General features: G+C 43.3%; 1 protein-coding gene across 4 annotated transcripts in view; it reads left to right on the top strand.

Annotated features, from left to right (window-relative positions):
* Nucleotides 1–27,312, top strand: part of PSME3IP1 (proteasome activator subunit 3 interacting protein 1) — a 32,518-nt gene that overhangs the window by 1,207 nt on the left and 3,999 nt on the right. For 2 of the 4 annotated variants that reach the window (XM_089689785.1, XM_089689787.1), the window contains exons 2-6: nt 3,145–3,277; nt 9,631–9,729; nt 13,686–13,808; nt 23,298–23,430; nt 26,797–26,849. In XM_089689785.1, the coding sequence (XP_089545911.1) occupies nt 3,145–3,277; nt 9,631–9,729; nt 13,686–13,808; nt 23,298–23,430; nt 26,797–26,849 (541 nt within the window). The remainder of the gene's footprint in view (nt 1–3,144; nt 3,278–9,630; nt 9,730–13,685; nt 13,809–23,297; nt 23,431–26,796; nt 26,850–27,312) is intronic. The other 2 variants (XM_089689786.1, XM_089689788.1) reach the window with 2 other exon arrangements.

The following is a 27,312-nucleotide window of genomic DNA, read 5'->3' as shown; positions in this document are numbered from 1 at the left end:
GAGACTGCGGACACAGTACAGGGATGACCAGAGACTGCGGACAGTACAGGGATGACCAGAGACTGCGGACAGTACAGGAGATGACCAGAGACTGCGGAAAGCACAGGGATGACCAGAGACTGCGGACAGTACAGATGACTGCTGACCTTTGGGGAGGGAGGGGGAGCGGGTACCTGAATTTGACAGGTACCCGCTCTTACTTCCGCAGAGTTTTTTTTTTATCTTACCTGTTCCTTTATCCAGCCGCGCGCTGTCTTCCCGGCTTCTGTAGTGTGGGCGCTCGTCGGACAGCCGGATGCCCAGTGCGCATGCGCGAGAAGCGCTGCGCTTTGTGATTGGTCCGGCGGCTTCTGGGATCTGTCATGTGTCCCAGGTACCGCCTTACCATTCACAAAGAGCACTGCTTCTTGCGCATGCGCACTTGGGACCCAGCTGTCACGCACACTACAGAAGCCGGGAAGACAGCACGCCGCTGGATAGAGGGACAGGTAAGGTCCCACTGCAGAGCTGAGCGGCCGGCCCGGTATTCTGACACGGCGGCGGTGGAAATACCGGACCGGCCGCTCTATATTCGCTCCATAAGACGCACTGACATTTTCCCCCCTTTTTTGGAGGAAAAAAAGTGCGTCTTATGGAGCGAAAAATACGGTATTCTCCAGGCGTGCCCACAGATAAGGCTCGGCGTGCCGGCTGTGGCACGCGTGCCACGGGTTCGCCATCACTGGTATAGTGTATGGCCAGCCGTAGGGAGATCACAGTCATTCATCACCGTACCATGCAGCATAGACACTTACACCCCGGGCACATCAAGCCCGACTTTGAAATCATGCGACTTACAGTGAAGTTGCACGATTTCAAAGTCGGGTGACCTGCCGATTTCACTTGCGACTTGCAGGACAGCTGACACAGACGTCTATGCAAATCGCACCAACAGTAGTGCATGTACTGCTTTAGAATTCGGTCCTGCTCCGACCAAGTTGGAACCACGCCGATATGACTGCCGTAATTGCGGACCGTTGGCTGCGTCTTGGCACGTGATTTGCAAGTCGCATGGCATGGAAATCGCATGTCAAGTCTCACTCAGTATGATGGGGGGGGGGGCTGAAAGGGTTGGTCCATCTTTACCAACAAAGCTGTCTATTTAGATAAGGGGCGTTTGGAGATGAAGACAAACTGTGCGGCTTTGATTGAAGTTGGATAATGCTCTTGCCATAGGTGTAGGCCATTTATGTACTGTGCCTGAAGACTGACTAGAAAACTCTCAGGACGTTGCCAAGAGACTCCCAACTCTCACTGCTCTCAGCCTTCGGGATATTTTGCCTGGAGGCAGGATGAGTGAGGATATCCTGCTGGGAGGCGGGATGAGTGAGGATATCCTGCTGGGAGGCGGGATGAGTGAGGATATCCTGCTGGGAGGCGGGATGAGTGAGGATATCCTGCTGGGAGGCGGGATGAGTGAGGATATCCTGCTGGGAGGCGGGATGAGTGAGGATATCCTGCTGGGAGGCGGGATGAGTGAGGATATCCTGCTGGGAGGCGGGATGAGTTTGGATATCCTGCTGGGAGGCGGGATGAGTGAGGATATCCTGCTGGGAGGCTGGATGAGTGAGGATATCCTGCTGGGAGGCTGGATGAGTGAGGATATCCTGCTGGGAGGCTGGATGAGTGAGGATATCCTGCTGGGAGGCTGGATGAGTGAGGATATTTTGCCTGGAGGGGGATGAGTAAGGATATCCTGCTGGGAGGCGGGATGAGTGAGGATATCCTGCTGGGAGGTGGGATGCATGAGGATATTTTGCCTGGAGGCGGGATGAGTGAGGATATTTTGCTGGGAGGCGGGATGAGTGAGGATATCCTGCTGGGAGGCAGGAGGAATGAGGATATCCTGCAGGGAGATGGGATAAATGAGGATATCCTTCAGGGAGGTGGGATGAATGAGGATATCCTGCAGGGAGGAGGGATGAGTGAGGATATCCTGCTGGAAGGCGGGATGAGTGAGGATATCCTGCTGGGAGGCGGGATGAATGAGGATATCCTGCAGAAAGGCAAGATGACTGAGGATATCCTGCTGGGAGGTGGGATGAGTGAGGATATCCTGCTGGAAGGCGGGATGAGTGAGGATATCCTGCTGGGAGGCGGGATGAGTGAGGATATCCTGCTGGGAGGCGGGGTGAATGAGGATATCCTGCAGAAAGGCAAGATGACTGAGGATATCCTGCTGGGAGGTGGGAGGAATGAGGATATCCTGCAGGGAGATGGGATAAATGAGGATATTCTTCAGGGAGGTGGGATGAATGAGGATATCCTGCAGGGAGGAGGGATGAGTGAGGATATCCTGCTGGAAGGCGGGATGAGTGAGGATATCCTGCTGGGAGGCGGGATGAATGAGGATATCCTGCAGAAAGGCAAGATGACTGAGGATATCCTGCTGGGAGGTGGGATGAGTGAGGATATCCTGCTGGAAGGCGGGATGAGTGAGGATATCCTGCTGGAAGGCGGGATGAGTGAGGATATCCTGCTGGGAGGTGGGATGAATGAGGATATCCTGCAGAAAGGCAAGATGACTGAGGATATCCTGCTGGGAGGTGGGATGAGTTTGGATATCCTGCTGGGAGGCGGGATAAGTGAGGATATCCTGCTGGGAGGCGGGATGAGTGAGGATATTTTGCCTGGAGGCGGGATGAGTGAGGATATCCTGCAGGGAGGAGGGAGGAGTTTGGATATTTTGCCTGGAGGTGGGATGAGTGAGGATATCCTGCTGGGAGGTGGGATGAGTTTGGATATTTTGCCTGGAGGTGGGATGAGTGAGGATATCCTGCAGGGAGGAGGGAGGAGTTTGGATATCCTGCTGGGAGGCGAGATGAGTGATGATATCCTGCAGAAAGGTGGGATGAGTGAGGATATCCTACTGGGAGTCGGGTGGAGCGAGGATATCCTGCTGGGAGGTGGGATGAGTGAAGATATATTGCTGAGAGGGTGGATAGGATATCAGGAGGCAGATCTGTCAGATTTTCCTGCATGGTGAATGCTTTGAGTCCTTCTTTAAATGTAGCAAGAATAAAAAAATTCAGTATAAATTCTGTTCTTGGAGTGATCACATAATCCATGTTGATAATAATGTTTTTATTTTGGTGCATTTTGCAGTCTTCAAATATGGCCGACAGTGAAGGGGATTTGGTTATAAACAAAAGATTTGTGACAGAATCTGAATTGGAGGAAAGAAGAAAGAAAAGACAAGAAGAATGGGAGAAGGTGCGGAAACCTGAAGATCCAGAAGGTACTACCGAAAACAACAATACCTACAATATATCAGCAGTCACACTTTTACCTGATTACTGTGTATTCTGCAATGTATTATCTCAGATATGTCATAAACCACATTAAAAACCTGACAGAGCTTCCCACCCTTCCACACTCTAAAAGCCCACACACGGGCCGAATATTGTCCGAAACCAGCCGGTACAGTAGATACCGGCCAACAGTCGGCTCGTGTGTACAGGTCCTTGTTTGACAGAAGCCGATCTCACAACTGACTTCTGTCAAACAAGCATGCTGAAAAACCAGCAGCTGATCAGCTCTCTCAGTCAATGGCTGCGAGTGCAGACTGGTGGGGGCCAGTGTCCCTGTCAGAAAACAATAGCACAGCAGGGAGATCCCTGTACAAACATCCTCACAAGCTGCTTGTTGATTGGGCTGGGCTGAACGGAAAGACGTTTACCGTGTGTACCAGGAATTATAAAAATGAGATGCTATTCATGCCCTTGTTGGAGAGATTATGCTCATTTCTTGTCTTGATGACCACATAGGAAAATAGGGAAATATTCCCAAATGGCTACAGAGGTTCTCACCCTATCCAAAAATAAAAAACCCAAGGCCAGGCAAGAATTCCTAAACCATCTTGCAAGGTTTTTTCTTGCCTAAATTGGCCATTTGGGTCTCTTTCCAGCTCCAAATCTGAGTGCCGGGGATTTCTAATCCAACACTGCAGATACACCTGGCCAGTCCTCTTGCACAGATGTCCCTTCTCTTCTGGATCCTGAAAGAACCCCGCCACTGGACAGCCAATAGAAAGTGCCACTCCGGCAATATGTAGTTACCTGATGAAGGACACCGCCTCATGTAAACCATCAAGTGACAACATCATTAGGTAAGTAAAAAGGGTATTTTCCCCTTTCATCTTTCAGGACAGCGCGTTGAGAGACCTCGGCTCCTCCCCACCTGAGGAAACACCTCCACCCAAATTAAAAAGTTCTCCACTCCCCTCCGACCTCAGTTCAGTTGTTTCCTCCAGTGGGGAGACACGTGAGGAAGCTCAAGGTGCTGTCAGGCACAAGTTAGGTCTGAGCCGAGGGTCGGAGAGCCGGCTGAGAGGCTCAGGGCAGCAGGGAGTGAAGGCCGGAGTGTCCGGCTGCGATCCTCCCCGGGCCTGCTGCCGTGCAGCGAGCGTGCACCTGAACTCCAGGCAGATTTAAAAGATGCAGTTCTGTATTTACTAGTGAACCATTGCATCCATTTTTTTGTGACAACATTGGGACTGACAATGCAATTATAACATAAAGTAACCCTATAGAACTCATTTTGAAAGACATTTTCGTTACTTAAAGCGGAGTTCCAGCCATTTTTGTGTTTATTAAAAGTCAGCAGCTACAAAAACTGTAGCTGCTGACTTTTAATAAACACACACTTACCTGTGCCGGAGACCAGGGATGTTCTCGCCCATGGCGTTCCTTCTCCCCTTCTCTCCTTCTCTCCTCCACGGTGTCGGCATCTCTACTGTGGGCACCAGGCTGTGACAGCTTGTGGCTTCACAGCCTGGTGCTCACTGCGCATGCGAGAGTTGCGCTGCGCCTGCTAATTGGTCCGGCAGTCTTCTGGGACCTGTGAAAGTTCCCAGGAGACATCGGGAGGGAGGAGGGGGCCGAACGTCCAGCTCACTTCGCCATGGCAAACCGAGCCGGAAGTGGGAGCGGGTACCAGTAAAAAACAGGTATCCGCTCCTCCCTTCTCCCCAAAAGGTGCCAAATATGGCAATGGGGGGGGGGGGGGAATAAGTGAAGCTTCCACTTTTGAGTGAAACTCCGCTTTAAAGTGTTACTAAACCTATGACCCTACATTCACTTTATCTGGTCTCCCCGGACCCTACATTCACTATATCTGGTCTCCCACAGTACACAGAACATGGAAGTGCAATTATTTTACTAAATATAAACTGCTAAATACCTTTTCTCATCAGCAGTTAGAGCAGTCTTGTCACTTCTATTGTCTAGTGTCCAGCTGAGCACTGGTTAAAGCTTGTAGGAGGTGTTTTTTTCTGATCTGGGAGGATGCAGGACCCCTGAACTCTGTCTGGACAGTGCTGATTGGCCCTGTGCTGATCACGTGCGCACTCCCAAGAAAAAAAAAACCTCTCTACAGATGCACACCAAACTGAGCATGTGCAGAGTGACTCCACACGATATGTCTTATCAGGGGGTAAGAGAGAGACAGTGGAAGAAGGGAAGGATCATAGAAATGAGATCAAACAGCATTGTTACACAATGCAGAGAATTAACTCCTTAGGTTCCACAGTGAGTATAAGAAGCATACTTTACTGCATATGTGTATAGGCTGATTTTACTGTTGTGGGTTTAGTAACACTTTAAATGTGACCAGTGCTTGGACCCTCTAATAATTATCAAATATTTCTTTAAATTGCTTCATAAATGGTGATTCAAACACATATAAAGTCTTCCAATTCTAAAAAAATATGCAACAAATGCAATTGATTACTAATGTGTGTAATACAGTGCTCTATAGTGCATGTCTATACATATCACTGCAATAGTGTCCATACACTGTGAATATATGTGTCAGATCTTCAGAAAAAAAGGCTCTTCACGCGCCACCAAAAAAAGTCACCAGAATTATTTGGCCCCACATACTCAATAAGAAGGTCAAAACTGTGGTGGTGGACGTGGTATACATGGATTTTGGAAAAGCATTTGACACAGTTCCCCACACACAGCTAATGTGTAAGGTAAAGTCTACGGACTTGGAAAAATCTGTATGTAAATGGATTCATAGTCTGCATGGTCTAGGGTCGTCAGTGGTGCACCCCAAGGTTCAGTGTTGGGACCATTACTTTTTAATATATTTTTAAACGATATAGGGTCTGGGTTTAAAAATCTCATTTCAGTCTTTGCAGATGACACCAAGCTGTGCAGTGGAATAACGTCCTTACAGGATGTCTCCAACTTACAAGCCGACCTCAATGTACTGTTTAATTGGGCAACTATGTGGCAAATGAGGTTTAATGTTGATAAATGTAAGTTTATACACTTGGGGGCTAAGAATATGCATGCATCATACATACTAGGGGGGGGGGGTACAACTGAGGGAATCAATGGTGGAGAAGGATCTGGTAGATCACAAGCTTAATAATGGCATGCAATGCCAAGCTGCGGCTTCTAAAGTGAGCAAAATCCTCTCTTGTATTAAAAGAGGTATAGACTCCAGAGAGAGAGAGGGATATCATATTACCCCGGTACAAATCATTAGTAAGACCTCATCTGGAATATGCAGTTCAGTTTTGGGCACCAATTCACAAAAAGAACATTGGGGAACTGGAGAAAGGACAGAGAAGGGCAACCAAACTGATAAGAGGCATGGGGGAGATCACCTATGAGGAAAGATTAGAGGAACTGAAGTTATTCTCTCTTGAGAAGAGGAGATTAAGGGGGGATATGATCACCATGTATAATACATAAGGGGGGATATGATCTCCATGCATAATACATAAGGGGGGATATGATCTCCATGTATAATACATAAGGGGGATATGATCACCATGTATAATACATAAGGGGGATATGATCTCCATGTATAATACATAAGGGGGGATATGATCTCCATGTATAATACATAAGGGGGGATATGATCTCCATGTATAATACATAAGGGGGGATATGATCACCATGTATAATACATAAGGGGGGATATGATCTCTATGTATAATACATAAGGGGGATATGATATCCATGTATAATACATAAGGGGGATATGATCACCATGTATAATACATAAGGGGGGGATATGATCACCATGTATAATACATAAGGGGGGATATGATCACCATGTATAATACATAAGGGGGGGATATGATCACCATGTATAATACATAAGGGTGGATATGATCACCATGTATAATACATAAGGGGGGGATATGATCACCATGTATAATACATAAGGGGGGATATGATCTCCATGTATAATACATAAGGGGGGATATGATCTCCATGTATAATACATAAGGGGGATATGATCTCCATGTATAATACATAAGGGGGGATATGATCTCCATGTATAATACATAAGGGGGGGATATGATCTCCATGTATAAATACATCAGTGGTTCATATAGTGAACTCGGTGTAGAGCTATTCACCCTGAGGTCATCACAGAGGACAAGGGGGAACACTTTTACATCTGGAGGAAAATAAATTTAATCTCCAAACACGGAAAGGTTTCTTCACAGTAAGAGTTGTGAAAATGTGGAATAGATTCCCTCAAGAGTTGGTTCTGGCCGGCTCAGTGGATTGTTTCAAAAAAGTCCTGGATTCTTTCTTGGATACACAGAATATAACTGGATACTAACATTTAGAGGTAAAGTTGATCCAAGGAATATCCGATTGCTTCTCGGGGGACCAGGAAGGAATTTTTTTTCCCAGCAGGAGCAAATTGGATCATGCTTTGCTGGGGGGTTTTGCCTTTCACTGGATCAACTGTGGGTATAGGATTATAACTTTTTTTTTTTTTAAATGGTTGAACTGGATGGACTTTTGTCTTTTTTCAGCCAGACTAACTATGTAACTATGTGCTTTGCAAAAGAAATCATCTCCTTCAATTCCCCCTCCAACCACCACAGGAGCTTCACTGAAGAACACCAGCTGCCCTTACGGTCCACCTGTAAAGCTCAGAGAACATAGGAGACACAGACCAGAGTGCAGATCATTGCATACTGTACCTCTTTATTTTAAAATGCCCATAAAAACAAATTAAACCCTTTGAGCACCATAAGATTACGGAACGCCAAAAGAATCAATTTTTTGTTTTTAAAGTTCGTACACTTCAGTTGCTGTAACTAAGCCATTTCGTGAAATAATTGGCAAAAAGCTAGATCCATTTGTTGATAAGAACTAATATTTTGACTCAAACCAAAAAAAAAAAAGTATTTTAAGTTCTTACTCAGATGATACACGCAATTAAAAACATGGGACAAATATGTCCCTTGGTCCTCAAAGGGTTAAATTAAACACATCTCCATAACTGACTTAAACCGGGACCGGGGTAAGCTAGGAAGCCAAATATAAAAACCAAGGCTCCATCACACTGCTATCTCTCAGGAGCCAGCATGCATTCCATGGTATGGAAGTGGCATCAGACTGGAAGTCCCATCCCTACGCATTTTGTAATTTGCTAGTCATGTATAATAATAATAATGTCATCAGGAAGCGGATGGCTGGTCTGAAAGCTCCGCTATCTATTGCATATTCGGTGGGCTGGTTTATTACAAGCTTTATAAAAATACATTTTCAAAAATAAATCAGACATCCTCAGTTGCTAATTTCCATACCTTTCTAATATCTAAAAAAACTTCTGTACTTAAAAAGCAGCTCCATTTGGTTTTCTGAAAATTAAGAGCCAGCAGCTGCAAAAACTGTAGCTGATGACTTTTAATAAACAGACACTTACCTGTCCCAGGGTTCAGCATTGTGCCCACCCTATGGGGTGCCAGGGACCATCTCCGGTCCTTGGCATCTTAAGTGTGGGCACCCGGCTGTGACAGCTTGCTGCTGTGCCCCCTGCGCATGCATGAGTCCTCTGGGACCTGTGACATGTCCCTGAAGACGGGGGGGGGGGACTTCCACACTCAGATCACCTAGTCAATCTAAGCAGAAGTGGGTACCTGTCAAAACCAGGTAGTGCTACCCCCCAAAAAAAATAAAACATGCCAAATTTCAAAGAGGAGCAGGGGAGGAGGCCTTAAAGTGGAACTTCCCTTTTTGGATAGAGTTCCACTTTAACAAAATAATTTACCTTTGCTTCGGCAGGCAAGCAAGTAAATATCAGCAATGCATGTGTTCACAGTATAGTTGACATGAAGAGGAATACATTTAGACACTTGTATGGCAGTACCCTAATGTAATAAGCTCCTGTCATTTGAAATGACTATTATGGAGACCTGTATTGCTTGTTTGGGGGTGGGGCGAGCAAACTCTCTTTGCGGTGTAGGTGACCCCATTCTGCCCTCTTAAAAGCTTATATGGTCCTATAACACATACGCCTGGTGAGTCCTTGACTTGTGAATGATGCTCACTTGAAATGAAGACCATTATTCTACTGTTGCTGCAGATTTAGTTATGATCAGGGGCAGACTGACAACTCATGGGGCCCCCGGGGCAATAGGAGATCATGGGGCCCCTGTGTGCTTGCCCAAACTCAAAAAAGCCTATGAAAAAGGTACCAGGGGCATCTCATGGGGCCCCCTACTGACCCCGGGCCCTCGGGCAGTGCCCGAGTTTCCAAATGGTCAGTCCACCCCTGGTTATGATGTTTAATAGCTGGAGCTAGTAATTTAATTATTTTCTCCAGAATGTCCAGAGGAAGTGTATGACCCTCGCTCTTTATATGAAAAGCTACAGGAACAGAAGGAGAAGAAACAGCAAGAATACGAAGAACAGTTTAAATTCAGTAAGTAACTCTGTAAGTCATATCAATTAATTTATAAGAAAATCTTTTAATTGGTGAACAAGTAAAGCTGCAGAATTATCAGGCATCACTCTAATCTTGGGGAACAAAGAGATGAACATTTGGTTCCCCACCAGCAGAACACAATAGCAGTGCAGGAGGAATTCCTCCATCAACACTGCTTTAATCTACCAGGACTAGCCACGGCTTTAGATTGCCCAGTGACACTTGACCATTCCAGCAATGATCATACACTTGTACAGCGGGGAAAATAATTATTTGATCCCCTGTAGATTTTGTAAGTTTGCCCACTTACAAAGAAATGAAGGGTCTATTATTTTTATCATATGTGTATTTTAAATGATAGAGATGGAATATCAACCAAAAATCCAGTAAAAACACATGATATAAATGTTATAAAGTGAGTTGCAGTTCAGTGAGGAAAATAAGTATTTGATCCCCAAGCAAAACATGATTTAGTACTTGGTGGAGGAACCCTTGCTGGCCAGCACAGAGGTAAGATGTTTGTTGTAGTTGGTGACCAGGTTTGCACACATCTCAGGAGGGATTTTGGTCCACTCTTCTTTACAGATCTTGTCTAAATCCTTAAGGCTTCTTGGCTGTCGCTTGGCAACTCGAAGTTTCAGCTCCCTCCATAAATGTTCTATCGAATTAAGGTCTGGAGACTGGCTAGGTCACTCCATGACCTTAATGTGCTTCTTCTTGAGCCTCTCCTTTGTTGCCTTGGTGGTATGTTTTGGGTCGTTGTCATGTTGAAAGACCTATCCATGATCCATCTTCAATGTTCTGGCTGAGGGAAGAAGGTTCTCATCCAAGATTTGTAGCAAAGTCGGCCTGTACTTTTAGCAGAGAAACAGCCCCAACGCACAATGTTTCCACCTTCGTGCTTAAAGTGTTACTAAACCCACAACAGTAAAATCAGTCTGTATATGCAGGAAAGCATGCTTGTTATACTCACTGTGGAACCTAAGGGGTTAATCCTCTGCATTGTGGAAAAAGGCTGTTTTATCCTTTCTTCTCTGCCCCTCCTCTTGTTGAAATGACCACCTGATACAGACTGAATCTGTAGTCACATACACATGCTCAGTTTCGTGTGTATTGCTAGAGAGGTTGCTTTTTGTTTTTCTTGGGAGAGTGCATATGATCAGCACAGGGCCAATCGGCACTCTCCAGACAGAAGGGCAGGACTTTCACATCCTCCCTAGAGCAGAAAGAATACTCCTCCTACAAGCTTTAACCATTGCTCTGCTGAAGTCACAAGACTGCTCTAACTGCTGATGAGAAAAGGTATTTAGCAGTTTATAGTTACTAAAATAATTGCATTTCCATGTTGTGTGTACTGTGGGAGACCAGATAGAGTGAATGCAGGATCCTGGGTTTACTAACACTTTATGTGTATGGATGGTGTTCTTAGGGTCATAGTCAGTATTTTTCTTCCTCCAAACACGGTGAGTCGAGTTAATGCCACAAATCTCAATTTTGGTCTCATTTGACCACAGAACTTTCTCGCAGTCCTTCTCAAAATCATTTAGATGTTCATTGGCAATCTTATTATGGGCCTTCTTGAGGAGGGGGACCTTGCGGGCGCTGCAGGATTTCAGTCCATGGCGGTGTATTGTGTTACCAATGGTTTGGTTGGTGACTTTGGTCCCAACTGCTTGGAGATCGATCACAAGCTCCTCCCATGTAGTTCTGGACTGATCCCTCACTTTTCTTGTGATCATCCTTACCCCATGAGGCAAGATCTTGCATGGAACTCCAGACTAAGGGTGATTGATGGATATCTTGTATTTCTTCCATTTGCGAATAATCGCTCCAACAGTTGTCTCCTTCTCACCAAGCTTCTTGCTGATGGTCTTGTAGCCCGTTCCAGCCTTGTGCAGGTCTAAAATCTTATCCATGATTGACAGCTCTTTGGTCTTACCCATGGTGATGGTGAGGTTTGAATGGAAGAAAGAGTTTCTGTGGACAGGTGTCTTTTTATACACATAATGAGTTGTCATTAGGAGCACCTTCTTAAATTAACAGGACTAATCTGTGTACCGCATGAGCACATAGCCAGTCTGTGGGAGCCAGAATTATTGTTGGTTGGTAGGGGATCAAATACTTATCTTACTCACTGAACTGCAACTCAATTTATAACATTTATATTGTGTTTTTCTGGATTTTTGGTTGATATGCTGTCTCTATCATTTAAAAAACACCAATGATAAAAATTATAGACCTTTCATTTTTCTTTTTATAAAATCTGCAGGGGATCAAATATTATTTTTGCCTCTGTATGTCCATCCACATTCAAAATTTCAGGAAGTACGTAAATGGCTTATACCTTTAGCAAGGGCATTATTCAACTTTAGTAAAAGCTGCACAATTTGTTTTTATCTACAGACACCACTTGCCGCATAGACAGTTTTTTGGTAAAGGTGAACTTGCCATTTAAAACCGTGCTTTTTCCTTGTAGAAGGTTAAAATAAGGTTAACATATCTTCCACCCTCCCTAACCTCATGTACTGACCTTTTCTTTGCTCCCCTACTGCTCTATTTTGGCCATTGGATGTTAAAAAAAAAAAAAAACACATAAGGGAAGCAGTGGGCCAGAGCTCTTTTGGCCCTACTGCTCCTGTAGGTCACAGAGTGCACTTCATTCTGCACTCCTGTGACCCAGATTCAGTCAACAGCAGGGGTAATGTCCACTGTCAGCTGACGTCTTTCATCCGGTCCAGACTCTGGAGGCATCCCAACTTTTATGTCGGGATCCACCCAGATTACTGATTGCCAGCTGGCTCAGCCTCTAAGTGCGCCACTTGGAACATGAGCCAGCAGCTCCCACCCACTACGCAGCCCAGTGCTCCAGTGAGCGCTTGAGGGGCAGAACAAGGAGTTGGTGACTCTGCTCACTGCCGAGAGCCAAGCGACCAGCGGTCTTCGATCACTCGATTCTCTGTGTCAGAGGCATCAGGGAATTGATGCAGCATCAGATCTTTTAACCTCCTGTAAGTTCCAAGCTATGAGTGTAACCCTCTTTGTTTTTCTTTCACTAGCTGGCCTCAGTCAATGGAAAAAATAGTTTGCACCAATTAGGAAAAATAGTGATGATGCCATTGTATCAAGACAAGACTTTGTAAGAACCGACTTTACCTTCAAAAGTATTAATAGCACTTGGAGTTTTCACAGCTGCTATCAAGGATTGCTAGAGAGCTGTGACACAGGAGAGGGAACATTAGAAAGCTTACACCAGCCTCTGTGCACAGGTATGCCTGTAACTGGCAATTTTGCTTGACAGCTGGTCAGTTAAACATTTTAAAAATAACAGACTTACTGCTCACATCATTAGGTGAATATAAAGGAAGACAAAGAAAACTAAGGCAGCTGTCCAAAGATTGGTAGGCTGAAATATATAAAATTTTTTTGCTGTAAGGCAGCAACACTTCCATTTTTATTACAATCAGATGGCTTTGTGTTCTGTTTACTCGTCACTGACTTATAAAATGTTATAGTGTGATACAGAGAGGTGTCACAAAACAAAAAATAATTATTTCACTGGCTTTTTCTTAAAATAAGACCCTTATGTGCCAGGTCACATGTATGTGGATTGGATGTGGTTTGAACCGCATCCAATCAGCATGACATGTGAAAAGACATTGCTTCCTATGGTGCGTGCTCACATATGCCCGGGGCACTGGCGGTGCGGATTCAGTGCAGTTTGAAAAAGAGCCATGCACGATTTCTGAGCAGTGTGGTCTGGTTCAGGTGCGGATTACATGCTATTGAGAGCTAATCCTGTCCTGAACCTGACGCAAACCTGACATGAGCCAGTGAACAACTACTGTATCAATTAGCTGTGAAACCTGAGCTTCAATCCGCACTGCACATGTGTGAATCAGCTCTAACATTTCCAAACTTTGCCGTACACTGAACTGTGTTTTTGCATTCTTTAGAAAATATGGTGCGAGGCTTAGATGAAGAAGAAACAAAGTTTCTGGATGAAGTTTCAAGAAAACAGGAAATGTTGGAAAAGGAGAGAAGAGAAGAAGAAATGAAGGAATTAAATGAATTTCGAATATCCTTTGACTTTTTGCAGCTGATCTTTGTAGGGTCTTAAAATGTGTATTAATATACAGGGAGTAAAATAAGTATTGAACACGTCACCATTTTATTTATATATATATATTCTCCTATATTTCCTCCTTTCTGATGCTTTGCTAGGCTCTAACTGCAGCTGTCTTCAGTTCTTTGTTTGTGGGTCTTTCTGCCTTTAGTTTTGCGCTCAGTAAGGGAAATGCATGCTCAATTGGGTTGGGATCAGGTGATTGACTCGGCCATTGCAGAATATTCCACTTCTTTTCTTTCAAAAGCTCCTGGGTTGCTTTTGCAGTGTGTTTTTGATCATTGTCCATCTGTACTGTGAAGCTCTGTCCAATCACCTTTGCTGCATTTGGCTGAATCTGGGCTGACAGTATTTCTCTAAACACTGCAGAATTCATCCAGCTGCTTCTGTCTTCTGTCACATCATCAATAAACACCAATGACCCAGTGCCACTGGAAGCCATGGATGCCCATGTCATCACACTGCCTCCACCATGTTTTACATGGTGTGCTTTGGATCATGAGCTGTTCCAAGCCTTCTCCACACTCTTTTCTTACCATTATTCTGGCACAGATTAATCTTGGTTTCATCCGTCCAAAGAATGCTTTTCCAGAACTGGTCTGGCTTTTTTTCATGTTTTTTGGCAAAGTCTAATCTTGGTTTTCTATTCTTCAGGCTTATGAATGGTTTGCACCTTGTGGTGAACCCTCTTTGTTTGCTCTCATGAAGTCTTCTCTTGATCGTAGACTTTGACAATGATACGCCCACCTCCTGGAGAGTGTCCTTCACTTGTCTGGATGCTGTGAATGGGTTTTTCTTTACCATAGAGAGGATCCTGCGATCATTCACCACTGTTATTTTACATGGATGTCCATGACTTTTTATGTTGCTGAGCTCACAAGTGCGTTCTTCTTTTCTCAGAATGTACCAAACTGTTGATTAGGCCATTCTTAATGTTGCTGTTATCTCTCTGATGGATTTGTTTAATTTTTGAAGTCTTTAATTTCAAATGCAAATACCACACTTAGAATCAACTCCAGACCTTTTACCTGCTTAATTGAAAAAAATATAATGGAGTAGCCCACACCTGGCCATGAAACAGCTTTTGATTCAATTGTCCAATTACTTTTGATACTTGGAAAAAGGGAGGATGGCTACTCTTAAGAGCTGTAATTCCTAAACCCTTCCTCCAATTTGGATGTACAAACCCTCAAATTAACCCGATAGTGTGCACTTTCAGCCCATATCCATTATATAACTATAGCTTGAATATGTTTTGGTAAATACCTGAAAAAATCTAAAATTGTGCCTGTGTCCAAATATATATGGACCTAACTGTATATATTGAATATTTATTTATTTCAGGTACTTATATAGCGCTGTCAATTTACGCAGTGCTTTTACATATATATTGTACATTAACATCAGTCCCTAACCCTCAAGGGGCGTACAATCTAAGGTCCCTAACTCACATTCATATACAAGGGACAATTTAGACAGGATCCAATTAACCTACCAGCATGTCTTTGGAGTGTGGGAGGAAACCGGAGTACCCGGAGGAAACCCACGCAGGCCCAGGGAGAACATGCAAACTCCAGGCAGGAGGTGATGTGGCTGGGATTCGAACCAACAACCCTAGTACTGCCAGGCGGAAGTGCTAACCATTTAGCCACTGTGCTGCCCGCCCTCTTTATCCAATCTTTTACTCTAGGGATTTCTTGGGTCTTCCAGAACTTAGGAAACAGCCCTTTTGCTGCATTAATTAAGTGAAGAACTATTGTATTTTTGTATTGTTTCACTGTAAGGTCAGTACTGTGAAATAAACACAGCTATGGGTCTTTTAATATGCCTTCTCCTACAATCTCTGACACTTATTGCACTATTATTCAACTGTCAGAATTCCTGTATTTTGGGACATTCCCACCATATATGTGCCATTGTACCCTTTTTTCCACAACCCCTCCAACAAAACAAAGAATCCTCCGGATGATACTTATGTGCTCTACTAAGTATAATATACCATCTTACCAGGAATTTAGAATTCATCTCCACTCTGGTCATATCAATTGCCCCATGAGCAGTTCTAAATATTTTCCTTCTCTGTTGCTCATTCCGTTGTGTACCCCATTGATATTCCCATTTCTTCATATATGGGGGTAAGATCGGTTTAGCTATTGTGGCGAGTATTTTATAAATACGAGAAGTACAATGTTTTTGTATGCCATATAAACGCAACAATTGCTCAAATGGATACAAATTTTCACTCGCTCTTAATGGCTGTGGAAGTGTTGTAGCTAAGTCTCTTAATTTGTGGTATCTCCATTCATCCATCACATAAAACATATCCTTTTTATATTTCAACTCCTGAAAAGAACACATTTCCCCCATTTTCATTATATCCTTTAAACATGCATTCTCATTTTTTATCCAGATACCTGATATAACACTCTTCCCTGGTGTAAAATAATTTGTGCCAGCTACTGGTATCAATGGTGAATTATACACCCATCCCATTTGTTTATGTATTAGGGCTCATGTATACTGCAGCTGCTAAACTGTTCAGGAGCTGTTCAGCGGTTTTTCAGCAGCCCCTGAACTCTCCCTAATGTTTTCTATGTGTCCATGTACACATCTTCGTTTACAGGCAGTTGAGTTTACAGTTGTTTCTTTTAACGCACCAAACTTGCATTCAGGAGTAGATTTTACCCGTGTTTCAAACGCTTTATAAGTGTTTGCGTTTAGAATCGTTTTTTTAACTGTTCCATATCCAGATGCTGTCAAGAGCCTTTTTTCATCATCAGAAGTGCATGCAAAGTGTTTTCCATGTATTCAAATGGACCCGGTACACCAGCGCAGTCAGTTCCAGGTTTCACGTGAAGGAAAAAATGGTAGAACATGCTGCATTATGCTCATGATAGGATCCATAGTGAATACAACCAGAAAAGACCGGTATTCTCAACACATACTGCTCTCTCTGCTTCTGCTCTCTCTATTAATTTCAAGATGTCTGAAATAGTTAATTATTTACTATTTTTCAGTGCATTCTGGGCATTTGGGAAGGTCTGGTGAGGTTATCTTTTAAAAACGCTTCTGAATGCAAACACGCATAAACGCGGTATGCAAATGTACATAAACTGACAGTTTTTTAACCTACGTTTTCCAGCAGTCAGTTTCCATCACTCTAATAGAGAAAAACAAAACAGAGGGCGCACCGGCCTTGTGCATTACCTTTAAAAATATATTTATTAAATTTAAAAGAAGGTATTCTACTCACAAAAGTACATGAAAATAAGCACATCATATGAGACCGCTCTGTCCAATTCGCACTGCGTTTCTGAATTGTGATAAGAATGATGGACATCCAAAATAAACTGACGCGTTTCGAGGACTAGCCTCTTCCTCAGAGCTCTTATTTTCATGTACTTTTGTGAGTAGAATACCTTCTTTTAAATTTAATAAACATATTTTTAAAGATAATGCACAAGACCGGTGCGCCCTCTATTTTGTTTTTCTCTATTAGTACTTTTGGACTCCCTGGTTCTTTGAGGGCAGCAAGGCATGCATATTCCAAGACATTCATTGTGTGATCCCTATGACAGAGTCCATCCCTAAGCGATACAAATGACACAGGGTAAAAGTATTGAACACTCTAAGTGACATTTATTTAATACTTTGTACAAAATCCTTTGTTGATAATGACAGCTTCAAGACGCCTCCTGTATGAAGAAACTAGTCACATGAATTGCTTAGGTGTGATTTTAGCCCATTCTTCTACACAAACAGTCTTCAAATCTTGAAAGTTCCATAGGTCTCTTCTTTGAACTCTGATTTTTAGTTCTTTCCATAGATTTTCTATTGGATTCAAGTCAGGTGATTAGCTGGGCCTCACTAGCAGCTTTATTTACTTTCTTTGAAACCAAATGAATTTCCTTGGCTTTGTGCTTGGGATCATTGTCTTGCTAAAATGTCCACCTTCATTTCATCTTCATCATCCTGGTAGATGGCAGCAGACTTTTATCAAGAATGTCTTGGTACATTTTTCCATTCATCCTTCCTTCAATGGCTTGAAGTTTGCCAGTATCGTATGCTGAAAAAACAGCCCCACACCATGATGTTCCCACCTCCAAACTTCACTGTTTGTATGGTGTTTTTGGATTGATGTGCAGATCCATTTGACCTCCAAACATGGTGTGTATTATGGCATCCAAAGAGTTCAATTTTGTTCTCATCTGACCAGACTATATTCTCCCAGTATTTCACAGACTTGTCTAAATGTTGTGCAGCAAACTTTTAATGAGTTTCAGCATGCTTTTTCTTCAGCAATGGAGTCTTGCGTGGTGCAATTATATCTGCTAATTCCAGGTCTTTCTGAAGCTCTCCACAAGTGGTCCTCGAACAACTTCTCTGATAATTCTTTTCCCTCCTCTGTTAGAAGACTTGCGAGGAGCACCTGGTCATGGCTGGTTTATGGTGAAATTATGTTCTTTCCACGTCTGGATTTTGGCCCCAACAGTGCTCATTGGAACATTCAGAAGTTTAGAAATCCTTTTGTAATCAATTCCATCAGTATGTTTTGCAACATAAGGTTGCAAAGGTCTTGAAAGAGCTATTTGCTTTTACCCGTTATGAGTATGGGCAGCACAGTGGTGAAAAGGTTAGCACTTCTGCCTGGCAGTTCTAGGGTCGCTGGTTGGAATCCCAGCCACGGCACCATCTGCCTGGAGTCTGCATGTTCTCCCTGAGCCTGCATGGGTTTCCTCCGGGTACGCCGGTTTCCTTCCACACTCCAAAGACATGCTGGTAGGTTAATTGGATCCTGTCTAAATTGTCCCTAGTATGTGTATGTATGAATGTGAGTTAGGGACCTTAGATTGTACGCCCCTTGAGGGTTAGGGACTGATGTGAATGTACAATATATATGTAAAGCGCTGCATAAATTGATGGCGCTATAGAAGTACCTGAAATAAATGTATACACCTTATTAATGAGACACCTTTTTATGGGCCTCAGTTGAGACTGAATCAGGTGATATTAATTTGCATTCACAAGGGGCAGGATTGCTTTCAAATTACAGATTGATTTCAGCTAGTGTCTTGGCTTTCCATGCCTTTTTGCATCTTTTTTTTCTTCATGTGTTCAATACTTTTTCCCTATATCATTTCTGAACTTATTTGTTTTGGTTTCTTTGTATGTATGGATTGCATTGGTTATTACTGACATTCAGTGAAAATTTCATGTCAATAGCACCTTTAAAAATATATTTACTGAGAAAAATGGTGACGTGTTCAATACTTATTTTACCCGCTGTAGTAGTAATTGCATTACAGTAAGCAGAGCCCTTTAAAAACTGTGCTCATGATCTGTCCTTTCCAATAGTTCTGCTTCTGGCAAGATAAGCGTGTTTCTAGGTGGGTCCAGGCAGAACTTATTTTTTAATTTTTAACTGTTAGATGAAGGAAAGTTGTATCACTGAAAGCTGGAAATGCAATATTTGTACACCCCTGGCCAAAATTTTGGAGAATGACACAAATATTAATTTTCACAGTCCGCTGCTTCAGTGTTTTTAGATATTTTTGTCAGATGTTACTATGGTATAGTGAAGTATAATGACAAGCATTTCAGAAGTGTCAAAGGCTTTCATTGACAATTACATTAAGTTTATGCAAAGAGTCAATATTTGCAGTGTTGCCCTTTTTTTTTTTTTTAAGACCTCTGCAATTCCCCCGGGCATGATGCCAATCAACTTTTGGGCCACATCCTGACTGATGGCAGCTCATTCTTGCATAATCAATGCTTGGAGTTTGTCAGAATTTGTGGTGTTTTTTGTTCACCCGCCTCTTGAGGATTGACCACATGTTCTCAATGGAATTGAGGTCTGGGGAGTTTCCTGGCCATGGACCCAAAATTTCGATGTTTTGTTCCCCCAAGCCACTTAGTTATCACCTTTGCCTTATGGCAAGGTGCTCCATCATGCAATGGAAAAGGCATTGTTCGTCGCCAAACTGTTCTTGGATGGTTGGGAGAAGTTGCTCTCACAGGATTTTTTTGTACCATTCTTTATTCGTGGCTGTGAATTCATGGCTTATTCATGGCAAAATTGCAAGTGAGCCCACTTCCCTGGCTGGCAAGCAACCACACACAAGAATGGTCTCGGGAAAGCTTTACTGTTGGCATGACACAGAACTGATGGTAGCGCTCACCTTTTCTTCTCCGAACAAGGTTTTTATCAGTCTGTCCCTGATCTTTTTCCTGGAGAGAAGTGGCTTCTTTTCTACCCTTCTTGACACCAGGCCATCCTTCAAAAGTCTTCACCACACTGTGCATGCAGATGCACTCACACCTGCCTGCTGCCATTCCTGAGCAAGATCTGCACTGGCGGTGCCCGGTCCCGCAGCTGAATCAACTTTTAGGAGATGATCCTGGCGCTTGCTGGACTTTCTTGGGCGCCCTGAAGCATTCGTCACAACAATTGAACCTCTCTCCTTGAAGTTCTTGATGATCCGATAAATGGTTGATTTAGGTACCATCTTAGTAGCAGCAATATTCTTGTCTATGAATCCCTTTTTGTGCAAAGCAATGACTGCATGTATTTCCTTGCAGGTAACCATGGTTAACAGAGGAAGAACAATGATTTCAAATACCACCCTCCCTTTAAAGCTTCTAGTCTGTTATTCTAACTCAATCAGCATGACAGAGTGATCTCCAGCCTTGTCCTCGTCAACACTGACACCTGTGTTAATGAGAGCATCACTGCCATGATGCCAGCCGGTCCTTTTGTTGCAGGGCTGAAATGTAGTGGAAATGTTTTTTTGGGATTAAGTTCAATTCATGGCAAAGATGGACTTTGCAATTAATTGCAATTCATCTGATCACTCTTCATAACATTCTGGAGAGTATGCAAATTGCCATCATAAAAACCAAGGCAGCAGACTTTGTGAAAATTAATATTTGTGTCATTCTGAAAACTTTTGGCCATGGCTGTACTCTAATTCTCACAGAAGGAGTAATCAGGTGTTTGAGACTGTGAAATGAACATTTTTTCTGAGTCTTTTTGACTGCAGGTTTTTTGGCTGCTATGCTGATCCAGGGAATTTGGACTTTCTAAATCGCTGCTCTTAAACCAGTATGCAAATGAAGTTTAGACTTTTATGTGACTTTCTAATTTGCATGCTTGTTCCAGGTCAGTAACTTGGATAGTATGGAAGCCAGAGAAAGCCATACAACTGGTATTTGCAGCTTGTATGCATGCCTGACAAGGTCGGGACATGCTCCTAATGAGACGAGGATGGTGCCCTGGAGTATTTCCTCTCAGATCTGAACCAGGGCATCACTGAGCTCCTGGAAAGTCTAAGGTGCAACCTGGCAGTGTCGGATGAACCGAAACATTATCTCCCAGAGGTGTTCTATTGAATTAAGTTCAGGTGAGCATGGGGGCCATTAAATGGTATCAATTCCTTCATCCTCCAGGAACCTCCTGCGTGCTCCCGCCACATGAGGCTGGGCATTGTCATCCACCAGGAGGAACCCAGGACCCACTGCACCAGCGTAGGGTCTGACAATGGGTCCAAGGATTTGATCCCGATACCTAATGGCAGTCAGGGTGCCATTGTCTAGCCTGTAGATGTCTGTGCATCCTTCCATGGATATGCCTCACCAGACCATCACTGACCCACCACAAAAACAGTCATGCTGAACCATGTTACAGGCAGCATAACGTTCTCCATAGCTTCTCCAGACCTTTTCACGTCTGTCACATGTGCTCAGGGTGAACCTGCTCTCATCTGTGAAAAGCACAGAGCGCCAGTGGAGGACCTGCCAATTCTGGTGTTCAGTGGCAAATGCTAATTGAGCTCTATGGTGATGGGAAGTGAGCACAGGGCCCACTAGAGGACATCGGGCCCTCATGCCACCCTCATGAAGACTGTTTCTGTTTGTTTGATCAGAGACATTCACACCAGTGGCCTGCTGAAGGTCATTTTGTAGGGCTCTGGCAGTGCTCATCCTGTTCCTCCTTGCACAAAGGAGCTATTACCGGTCCTTCTGTGGGGTTAAGGACCTTCTACAGCCCTGTCCAGCTTTCCTAGAGTAACTGCCTGTCTCCTGGAATCTGCTTTATGATCTTGAGATTGTACGGGAAGACACAGCAAACCTTCTGGCAATGGCACATATTGATGTGCCATCCTGGAGGAGTTGAACTACCTGTGCAACCTCTGTAGGATCCAGGTATCGCCTCATGCTACCAGTAGTGACACTGACCCTAGCCAAATGCAAAACTAGTGAAAAACAGTCAGAAAAGATAAGTAGGGAAAACAAATGTCAGTGGCCTCCACCTTTAAAACCATTCCTGTTTTGGGGGTTGTCTCATTGTTGCCTATCTAGTGCACCTGTTGTTAATTTCATTAACACCAAAGCAGCTGAAACTGATTAACAACCCCCTCTGCTACTTACCTGACCAGATCAATAACCCAGGAGTTTAATTGACTTGATCCTATACTCTGATTAAAAAGTGTTCCTTAAATTTTTTTTGAGCAGTGTGTATATATATAATTTTTTTTTTCAATATATTTTTGAGTTTTTCATGAAAAAGAACATAAATTAGAAGACAGAATGACATTACAATTGCCAACAATACTTCTGTGATTGCTTGAAGCCTAAAAAAATAAAGTGAATGTTGGAAGACATTCCAAAGACAGCAAAAGTTCGAAAGAATCAGTAGAGGTGCCCAGTAAGGGTATGGTGACAAGTAACAAAAAGACAGTAACTGGAAAGAGAAAAGCTCACACCAGGTTCAGTCAACAGGTTCAACCCAACTATCATATTAAATCGTTGCATCATTGGGAAGTGGGTGGTACGGAGAGTAAGCCATACGGAAATTGATCCCAGAAATCCCAGCTGTTATTAAAGAGTTCCATAGTACCTCCTACTTTAGCTGTGGGGTACTCCATCCTCCTCACACCTGCGTGTGTGTATAGTTTTTTTTAGATATTTGTGATCGGATTAAAGTAATAACCTTATCAACGTGCGTTAAAGTTGAACCAGTAAAATTCAGACAGAATTTATTCTAAATTTTTTTTAAAAATTGGATGGAGTTGCACCTTATTTTCACTTTTTTTTTCCAGTAAAACAAGGAAGGGTTAGAACATTCTTACGTTTACAACTACAGAAAGACAAATTAAAAATACCAAAGGGGGTCACGGGCAGGAATGAAAGAGCGTACAGGAGTATTCATATTTGCCAAGTCTATCCCCCAAAACGAAGTGTTGGTAAATGGTGGGCTTTATTTCAGGATGCTTATGAGTCTGTACAATCTGTGGTGTGTGTGCAAGTCTTTTCTGTTTGTGTCGTTCATCTGGAGGTTTGATGGCTTAGTGTCCATAGTTCTATGGGTAAGATTACAGATAACATGCAGAAAGGAAGCCTACACCCTTAATGGAGAGTTTTTCTTCTTAACTGATATCTCACAATGCCCGCACAATAGCAGCCACATCCACAGAGCAAAAGAAGAAGGAGCCTGAGAAGAAGACAGTGGCAAAACCTCCTGACAACAAGAAGCTCTCTCAGTCGAAGCTGCTGGCAGGAGCAGTGCGGCATAGAAGGTTGGAGCTAACGAATACATATACAGTCAGGTCCATAAATATTGGGACATCGACACAATTCTAACATTTGTGGCTCTATACACCACCACAATGGATTTGAAATGAAACAAACAAGATGTGCTTTAACTGCAGACTGTCAGCTTTAATTTGAGGGTATTTACATCCAAATCAGGTGAACGGTGTAGGAATGACAACACTTTGCATATGTGCCTCCCACTTGACAAGGGACCAAAAGTAATGGGACAGAATAATAATCATAAATCAAACTTTCACTTTTTAATACTTGGTTGCAAATCCTTTGCAGTCAATTACAGCCTGAAGTGTGGAACGCATAGACATCACCAGACGCTGGGTTTCATCCCTGGTGATGCTCTGCCAGGCCTCTACTGCAACTGTCTTCAGTTCTTGCTTGTTCTTGGGGCATTTTCCCTTCAGTTTTGTCTTCAGCAAGTGAAATGCATGCTCAATCGGATTCAGGTCAGGTGACTGACTTGGCCATTGCATAACATTCCACTTCTTTCCCTTAAAAAACTCTTTGGTTGCTTTTGCAGTCTGCTTTGGGTCATTGTCCATCTGCACTGTGAAGCGGCGTCCAATGAGTTGTGAAGCATTTGGCTGAATATGAGTAGATAATATTGCCCGAAACACTTCAGAATTCATCCTGCTGCTTTTGTCAGCAGTCACATCATCAATAAATACAAGAGAACCAGTTCCATTGGCAGCCATACATGCCCACGCCATGACACTACCACCACCATGCTTCACTGATGAGGTGGTATGCTTAGGATCATGAGCAGTTCCTTTCCTTCTCCATACTCTTCTCTTCCCATCACTCTGGTACAAGTTGATCTTGGTCTCATCTGTCCATAGGATGTTGTTCCAGAACTGTGAAGGCTTTTTTAGATGTCGTTTGGCAAACTCTAATCTGGCCTTCCTGTTTTTGAGGCTCACCAATGGTTTCCATCTTGTGGTGAACCCTCTGTATTCACTCTGGTGAAGTCTTCTCTTGATTGTTGACTTTGACACATATACACCTACCTCCTGGAGAGTGTTCTTGATCTGGCCAACTGTTGTGAAGGGTGTTTTCTTCACCAGGGAAAGAATTCTTTGGTCATCCACCACAGTTGTTTTCCGTGGTCTTCCAGGTTTTTTGGTGTTGCTGAGCTCACTGGTGCGTTCCTTCTTTCTAAGAATGTTCCAAACAGTTGTTTTGGCCACGCCTAATGTTTTTGCTATCTCTCTGATGGGTTTGTTTTGTTTTTTCAGCCTAATGATGGCTTGCTTCACTGATAGTGACAGCTCTTTGGATCTCATCTTGAGAGTTGACAGCAACAGATTCCAAATGCAAATAGCACACTTGAAATGAACTCTGGACCTTTTATCTGCTCATTGTAATTGGGATAATGAGGGAATAACACACACCTGGCCATGGAACAGCTGATAAGCCAATTGTCCCATTACTTTTGGTCCCTTAAAAAGTGAGAGGCACATATGCAAACTGTTGTAATTCCTACACCGTTCACCTAATTTGGATGTAAATACCCTCAAATTAAAGCTGACAGTCTGCAGTTAAAGCACATCTTGTTTGTTTCATTTCAAATCCATTGTGGTGGTGTATAAAGCCAAAAATGTTAGAATTGTGTTGATGTCCCAATATTTATGGACCTGACTGTAATTTCAGTGAATACAAGGCGTTTATTGATTTAATGAGGTGGAGATGGTGATGTCACCGCCCTACCTCTCCACCTTGGCCAATCAACGCCTTACGTTCATTGAAAAAAAATATAAGATATTTTGTGAATAGTGGCAGTGCCCAGTGAGCAGTTACTATGCAAAAGGGAAGCCAGAAGACTTGATTCTACTGTATCACTGTAGTAGCAGAAACTATACAATGGATTGCAGTAGAAACTATTACAATGGATTGCAGCTCCTATAGAGATCTGTCAGGTATAATATATGCATGCTTACATTGATCCAATGTAACTGTGCAAGAAAAATCATACCTAAAATTCAGCTTAAAAAAAATAAATTACAGCATTTACCATCTTTAAGAGATTTTTGTGTGTGTTAAAGTGTTGCTAAACCCAGAATCCTGCATTCACTATATCCGGTCTCCCCGGACCCTGCATTCACTATATCTGGTCTCCCCGTCCCTGCATTCACTATATCTGGTCTCCCTGGACCCTGCATTCACTATATCTGGCCCCCCCGGACCCTGCATTCATTATATCTGGTCTCCCTGGACCCTGCATTCACTATATCTGGTCTCCCAGGACCCTGCATTCACTATATCTGGTCTCCCCGGACCCTGCATTCACTATATCTGATCTCCCCGGACCCTGCATTCACTATATCTGGTCTCCCCGGACCCTGCATTCACTATATCTGGTCTCCCCGGACCCTGCATTCATTATATCTGGTCTCCCTGGACCCTGCATTCACTATATCTGGTCTCCCAGGACCCTGCATTCACTATATCCGGTCTCCCCGGACCCTGCATTCACTATATCTGGTCTCCCAGAACCCTGCATTCATTATATCTGATCTCCCCGGACCCTGCATTCATTATATCTGGTCTCCCGGACCCTGCATTCACTATATCTGGTCTCCCCGGACCCCGCATTCACTATATCTGGTCTCCCGGACCCTGCATTCACTATATCTGGTCTCCCCGGACCCTGCATTCACTATATCCGCTCTCCTCGGACCCTGCATTCACTATATCTGGTCTCCCACAATACACAGAACATGGAAATGCAATTATTTTAGTAAATATAAACTGCTAAATACCGTTTCTCATCAGTAGTTAAAGCAGTCTTGTGACTTCTATCAGTGTTTAGCAGAGCACTGGTAAAGCTTGTAGGAGGAGTTTTCTTTCTGCTCTAGGAGGATGCAGAACACCTAACATCTGTCTGGACTGTGCTGATTGGCCCTGTGCTGATCATATGCACCCTCCCAAGAAAAAAAAAAAGAAACCTCTCTAGCAATACACACCAAACTGAACATGTGCAGAGTGACACCACACGAGATGTCTTCCCAGGAGATAAGAGGGGGACATTGGAAGAAGGGGAGGATCAGAGAAGACAGGATCAAACTGTGTTTTTACACAATGCAGAGGATTAACTCCTTAGGTTCCACAGTGAGTATAAAAAGCATGCTTTACTGCATATACAGACTGATTTTACTTTTGTGGGTTTAGTAACACTTTAAGAGAGAGTTCAAGTTCTTTAATTCTGTATTGTTAGCCGGGAGTAAATGCATCACAAAAACCATTGTAGTGCATTTAAAACTTCCTTCAGACTCTGGCTTATATTCTAGCTAATCATAAAATTCACTATATAACAATCTCTTATTTTGCCTTTTTAGCAGTTCTGAAAGCTCTGGTGCAAAGAAATTGAAGCTTGATCAGGAACTTGATGGTATGTATCAAACATGTTCTTCTCATAAAGCAGAAATTGTCCTCCTTCATATGACTGAAAACCTGAAAAGTTGTTCAGATTTTAGGTAAAGCTGTAACCTGAACATTAGTAGAGATGAGCCAAGTGACGGCACCACCTGCCTGGAGTTTGCATGTTCTCCCTGTGCCTTCATGGGTTTCCTCCCACACTCCAAAGACATGCTGGTAGGTTATTTGGCTCCTGTCTAAATTGGCCCTAGTATGTGTATGTATGAATGTAAGTTAGGGACCTTAGATTGTACACCCCTTGAGGGTTAGGGACTGATGTGAATGTTCAATATATTTGTAAAGCGCTGAATAAATTTATGGCGCTATACAAGTACTTGTAATAAATAAATAAGTGACGATCTTCCAGCAAATCCAGGCATGTTGAATAGGATAGATTTGCTTTGCGTAGATTTCATCCAAATATATACTGTACCTGC

Source organism: Staurois parvus, unplaced genomic scaffold (genome assembly GCF_062004578.1).
Source record: "Staurois parvus isolate SC_StPar_1 unplaced genomic scaffold, SC_StPar_1.0 ptg000498l, whole genome shotgun sequence".
Taxonomy (NCBI): Eukaryota; Metazoa; Chordata; class Amphibia; order Anura; family Ranidae; genus Staurois; species Staurois parvus.
This window is presented reverse-complemented; position numbering and strand designations above follow the sequence as displayed.